Source organism: Coptis chinensis, chromosome 3, assembly GCF_015680905.1.
Source record: "Coptis chinensis isolate HL-2020 chromosome 3, ASM1568090v1, whole genome shotgun sequence".
NCBI classification, from domain to species: Eukaryota; Viridiplantae; Streptophyta; class Magnoliopsida; order Ranunculales; family Ranunculaceae; genus Coptis; species Coptis chinensis.
The window spans coordinates 30,499,736-30,506,124 of NC_141458.1; the positions used below are offsets into that span (position 1 = coordinate 30,499,736).

Consider the following 6,389-nt stretch of genomic DNA (forward strand, 5'->3'; position numbering starts at 1 on the left):
AACTGATTCTTTGGCTGCCACATATTCAGCTTTCATGGTGGAGTCAGACACGCATTTCTGTGTGACACTCCTTCATATTATGGCTCCACCTCACAAGGTAAACACACAACCTGAGGTAGACTTACTTTTGTCCCTATCTGACTGAAATTCAGAAACTGTATACCCTAAGGGAACCAAACTATCTGTATGGTATACTAACATATAATCCATAGTCCTTTTTAGGTACTTCAAAATATGTTTTACCGCAGTCCAGTGCCCTTGTCCTAGGTTCTTCGGATATCTGCTAACCATGCCAACGACAAAGCAGATGTCTAGCCTCGTGCATAGCATGGCGTACATTAAGCTTTCTACATCCGAAGCATAAGGAACCGCTTTCATGTCCTCTATCTTTTTTGGTGTCTTGGGACACATATCCTTTGATAGAGGAACTCCATGCTTGAAAGGCAAGAAACCTTTCTTGGAGTTTTGCATGTTAGAACGAGTCAACATAGTATCAATATAGGTAGCCTGAGATAAGCACAACAACCTTTTCTTACGATCTCTTATAATTTTGATCCCAAGGATGTGACCCACTTCTCCTAAGTCCTTCATATCAAATTGCTTTGATAACCATACCCTTATGTCTGACAACACTTTCACATTATTTCCAATGAGTAAGATGTCATCTACATAAAGCACAAGAAATACCACTACGTTTCCATCAAATTTCTTGTACAAAACAAGATGCTCTTGACCTTTTTCAATGAATCCTTCTGGTTGCTCCATATAGATGGTTTCCTCAAGACTTCCATTAAGGAAAGCTATCTTGACATCCATTTTATAGACCCACTTGCATCCAATGTGTTTTATACCATTGCGTGGCTCTACAAGCTCCCAGATCTGATTAGAATCCATAGATTCCATCTCAGAATTCATTGCCTTTTGCCAAGATATTACATCTCTATCTTGGAGTGCTTCATTGTAGGTCTAGGGATCAGGATCTTGGTTATCAGTGGTTATGTCTAAAGACAATTCCAAACCAATCCACCTATCAGGTTGTCTAACAACCCTCCCACTACGATGAAGCACCTCTTGTTCTTGTACGTCATTGGTGACACGTTGTGGTTCCTATTTTTGTACAATTGGTACTAAAGTAGTTTAATGTCTCTCCTCTCAATACTTCTAAAATAATACTACTTGGGGTAAAATTTAATGCACTGTGGATGGAATAAGATTAGTGATATATAAATTGCTTTCTAATGCACCAGAACAGATAAAATGTTTATTTTTCTTAATGACGATCTTGTCATTTAAAAGAAACAGGATACCCATCCTTAATTAACATAGAAACTGAAATCAAGTTCTTTCTAAAATTAGGCACATAAAGACAATTCTTTAACACCATAGTCTTATTTCTACCAAAAGATAAACAAACATCTCCCACTGCAATAGCTACTACTTTCGTAGCATCCTCAAAGATAAGGCAATCTCTCCAGCACTAAGTTTTTTGGTTTCCTGGAACCTCTGCAATGAAATGCAGACATGGTTAGTGGCTTTCGTATCTACACACTAGGTACTGGTAGATAACACCGCTAAACATGTTAAACGACTAGTGCATGAGACATACCTCCATTATTCTCTTTGTTGAGAAGAGGACAATCTGGCTTCCAGTGTCCTAACTGCTTGCACTTGAAGCACTTGCTCTTAGGCTTTTGCACAACTCCTTGAGGTCTCATGCCCTTCTTTGCCATGCTCCTATGCTTCTGAACATTATTCTTCTTCTTACCGCCATTAGGCGTAGAAGTACAAACCTTCTCAGTAGCATAAACCTGAACATAACTCTGCTTAAAGAGACTCTCAGCTGACTGAAGTTTTGTTATTAGTTCCGCCAAAGAATACAACCTTTTGTTCATGTTGTAGTTAAGGCAGAACGGTTCAAATCTTTCAGGCAGCGTCATGAGAATGATATCGACCTGCGTTTTCGTATCGATATCAACTCCAAGGATTTCTAACTTATTCAGATAAGCCATCATCCTGAGTATATGATCCGCTACGGGGAGTCCCGCCCGGTCCATAGTTGTGGTCATCAAGTTTTTCATGGCAGTTTGCCTAGCAGCCCTATTCTGGTGTCCGAAGAGTTCCGTGAGATTGAGTATCATATCATAAGCCGTGGTCATGGCCTGATGCTGATGTTGCAACACACCTGACATAGATGCCAGAATGTAACACCGCGACATCTCATCTGCCTTGTTCCACTTCTTATATGCTACTTTCTCGTCTTCTCCAGCAATATCGTCAGGCTTAGGTGGGCATTCTTCATTGAGTACAAATTTGTACTCTTCAGTAGTCAACACGATATCCAAGTCTTGGCCCTATGTAATTAGGGCCAAGAAGTTTGTTTTCCTTAAGAATAGTTGCTAGTGGGTTGAAAGTAACCATTTTGAAAACATGAGAATCACATAAAATAACTATTATGTAGGGCAAAAACTTCTTGAGTTAATAACAAAAATTAATTAATTAATCAACCCATCACTTGCACCCTCCACACCGAGAAGTAGTAAGCCACGATAGTGTGGACGTTTACCATTCTACATTCGTGGAAATACTTTTGGAGTTAACTTAAAAAATTAATTAATTAACCCGTCAGCACCCTACACACCGAGATGTAGTAAGCCACGATAGTGTGGAAGTTTACCATATCTACATTCGTGTAGAGAGGTTTTTCCTATTAGTTCTACTTCTCATCAACTTAACAGCACACCACTCATTAGAGTGGACACATGCCATCTAGACAAGTAAAACTAAAATGCTGACCTTTCTTTGGTCCTACAAATAATAGCAGTGACTCTGATGGGGAGGATACCATTACTTTCATCTAAGTGTATACCATTACTCAACACTAAGTCCATTATTTGTAATGAATCCCTTTAGATGGAGAAGTGAATCCATTCATTTAATAATTTCATATAGTTGTCCTTTAGAAGTTTGTTCTGGTGATTCGTAATTAGACTCATCCGATATGGAGGATGGCACTAAAACCGACGTGCAAGTATAATTACATCACTAACAAACCAGTAATGGAGACCGTGGGATTTATACGAAACTAAATTCCCGCTCCCACTTAGTTATTTAGAACTGAGAATCTTTCAGTTTACTGGTCAGGCCTATGTCCATGTTATCTATTATTCATGTGGGCTTAGTTTTTAACAAACATCCACAAATAAAAACATGCATATAGAATAAGCAAATATGAACAATAAAATGGAAAATAAATTCCCAACTGTTATGGCCCATATTCATTGCTCCATCCTGTTCGCTGAACTCTTTTAGTTGCCTTTGCAAAATCCGGCGGGATTCGGGGCAGCGCCCCGATTTTTTATTTATTTATTTATTTTTTAGAAATCGTGGCCTGTTTCCTTCATTGGAAACCTCATGAAATCACTGCATAGACCCCCGAACAGCAAACAAATTTCATCTCATTATAGAGAAAAAAAATTCTCTTTCTGTCGTGAAAGGCGCGACCCGCGCTCTTTTGTGCCTGTATAAGGCGCATGGTGCGTTCATGCTCCAGGCGTATCAGCGTGACCTGCGCACCTTCCTTTTTCGACTTCCAGGCGCTTGAGCGCGACCTACGCTCCTGCCTTTTACGACTTCCAAAGCTTTGAACGCGATCTGGCTCTGCGCTTTTTGCGACTTCGGGCACTTGAGAGCGACTGGCGCCCAAAGATAAAAACTTCGGTTTCAAATCTGAACCAATCCAATTCTTGATCTTTTGATCTTACAATAGATTACATCAATGAAAAAAAACAACAACATGATACATACTGTGATTTAAATTACATCCATCAATAATAAAAAACTGTAAAACCGATCAATTTTTCATAAAATCAAAATCAATCCATTTCTTTCCAGAAATCATTCTGACCATAACAATTGGTCTAGATGCCTGCAAAACCAAGTTAGAATAGTTCTACATCTACCAACAAATCTACATGCTATGATACCAATTGTAAGAACCGTTATTTCAGAATGTAAATTTCTATAAACCGCGAACACCCACACGCAGCGGAATTAATGGGTTTTCACGATTTTGATTGGAAAACATACATGTAAATCGGCTAAGATAACTCTGAGAATATAAGATATATGAATCAACAACCTCTTGATCTTCTGTTGTATTCCTATCCTTAGATTGGACGTTGTGTGGGCAACGATCTACCAACAAACCCTTTCTTTCTCTCTTTCCTTGCCTTTTTTTTAAACAAATGAATAGTGAATTCGGCCAGGAGAGAAGGGTTTCTTATTTATAGGCTACAACAGGGACCATGAGGATAAATTAGGGTTGGGCCTCCTGACGGGCTTGGGCTTCTCATGTTCGCCCAGAACACACAGCCCAAGTCCGTAAACAAATGGCTTATTCCACTAAAAGCCATTGTTGCACTACCGCCTTCATCCCAAATTACGTGTTACGTTTATGGGCTCTATATTATATGCTTGTTGATCTCCCCGTCTTTAAGATATCGAATGCCCGTTGATTAAGTCAAGTTACTGACAACTATATTAATCAACTTCTTATGTCCTTGAGTAGTACCACTCAACCTCATTGTCATATCGGATTAAATCCACCTGCAGAGTTTACATGACAATCCTTATGAGCTCCTCAAGGGGACATCATCAACCCGACTTCTTACGGGTCACGAATTCCTTCTATAATCAACAACACACCTTACATACAATGTCATTACCCAATCCATCGAGTTTGTTGATTCACAAATGAATCTCACTCATTGATGATTTAAAGCAATGTACAATGCACGTAAGTGCCCATTATTATATCCGGATTAAGAAGACAAACATCTGTAATAACAGAGGTGTTTGTTCTCTTATATAGTCAGCATAAAGATACACAACCTCACTTGGTCCTGTTCAATACACACAAAGTATACTAATGTAATCCTATAGTCAAGATAGACTAATACCAGATTATACTACAACCATACCAATGGTCTGTCCAAATCCATTTAGGTTATGAACGTTTACTTATACTTTATAAGGTACTGATGATATGATCTTCTGTGTGTCAACACACACCATATCATCTATAACATAAAATATTTAGACAGATGTATATAATTAATAACATATATAATATGTATAACATTTGCCCATATGATTCTCATTCAAAATATAAAGAATTAGAGTTAATACAAAAGTAATGCTTTTAGTATATAACTCTATCAACAAGGAGGCATCTTCTCCATTTTCAAGGGATGCCAATTCTCCATCTTCTCGATCATCTATCTCTATCTCCCCTCCAATCAACCAATCAAAACCTCGAACTACGTTCGACTTGATTCGAGTTCACTAAAGAACTCGATACTTAGGTAGCTTAATATAATCGAGTTCAGTCGAAGAAATACTACCTCTACATAGGCGCCGTCTGCCGGATCATCTTCTTGAGAAAAATCATTCAAACCATTTTCTCAAACCCACGAAACTTGGTAAAACCACCATGGAAGGACAGCTCAAAGCTTTAGCCAATCAAATGAAAACTCCCCAAGATTCTTTTATGGCAAACACATCATTGAAGTTTCCATAACGCTGGTGTGGATTATCAATGGCGACAAGCGAAAATTCGGATAATCTGAGCACACTTCTATGTTGTAAGATATACTTCTTACTTACATATCACTTGCAGTCGATCCAGTACCAACCTGAGGGCTGCAACTACCACTATGTCACACGTTCCTTTATGGCAAATCGGTGACAATACAGATCCAGGAATCCAACTTACAGGTCGCTCCTTACCAGGTCAACTAAGGTGTTGGTTCAACCAATCTCAAACAAAAATTTTAGAGCATGTTAATCTATGGACCTATATCAATGAGGAGAAGTACATACTAGCATAACTCATCATAGAGCTATATCAAAACCTCAGCCAGATCTCATGCAAAGACCTCCACCAGGTCGTCCATCAGCCTTCCATCAACCAGGTCGACATCAGTCATGTCGTCCTTAGCCAGGTCATCCTCCGCCAGGTCGTCCATTAGATCAGCGCCTCATTAGTTCAAGTCGGACAAAAACAAAAAAAATGTGAATTTGCATGAGAAAATAGTGGATTTTGACCTCGAAAATGGCCACCACAGAGCAAAGCTCGATGGTAACAACGTGGGCGCCACCGAGATCTTTCCGAATTGGGATCACATGTGTGATTCTGACAATTATAGCTAAAATTATGGCCAAAATACCAAAACGCATCCAAACTTACTTTAATTAGCTAAAGATCACGATTACTTGCCATCTTTGCGCTTATCCGCCAACTCATGATACTTTATTACCATCAATGTGCAATCTGACAACTCAACATCATCTGACTTAGATCCTCCTACATCATTAGCCAGGTTATCCAT

The 6,389-nt window shown here is 39.0% G+C and overlaps 1 protein-coding gene across 1 annotated transcript; it reads right to left on the reverse strand.

Annotated features, from left to right (window-relative positions):
- Positions 1-1,477: 1,477 nt before the first annotated feature.
- LOC147509113 (uncharacterized) lies at positions 1,478-6,389 on the reverse strand. The gene is made up of 3 exons (XM_086597717.1): positions 6,318-6,389; positions 1,607-2,351; positions 1,478-1,503 (listed from the first exon to the last, which is right to left on the reverse strand). The coding sequence occupies exons 1-3, from the start codon at positions 6,387-6,389 to the stop codon at positions 1,478-1,480; spliced, it is 843 nt and encodes a 280-aa protein (XP_086453843.1).

What these genes read in the sequence shown, in the direction of transcription:
- LOC147509113 (XM_086597717.1), bottom strand. Translation starts at nt 6,389, where the DNA reads ATGGATAACCTGGCTAATGATGTAGGAGGATCTAAGTCAGATGATGTT. An exon ending in TGTCAGATTGCACATTGATG is followed by an intron (nt 2,352 to 6,317) that starts GTAATAAAGTAT and finishes CTAATTACATAG; the next exon opens with GGCCAAGACTTGGATATCGT. An exon ending in CAACAAAGAGAATAATGGAG is followed by an intron (nt 1,504 to 1,606) that starts GTATGTCTCATG and finishes ATTTCATTGCAG; the next exon opens with AGGTTCCAGGAAACCAAAAA.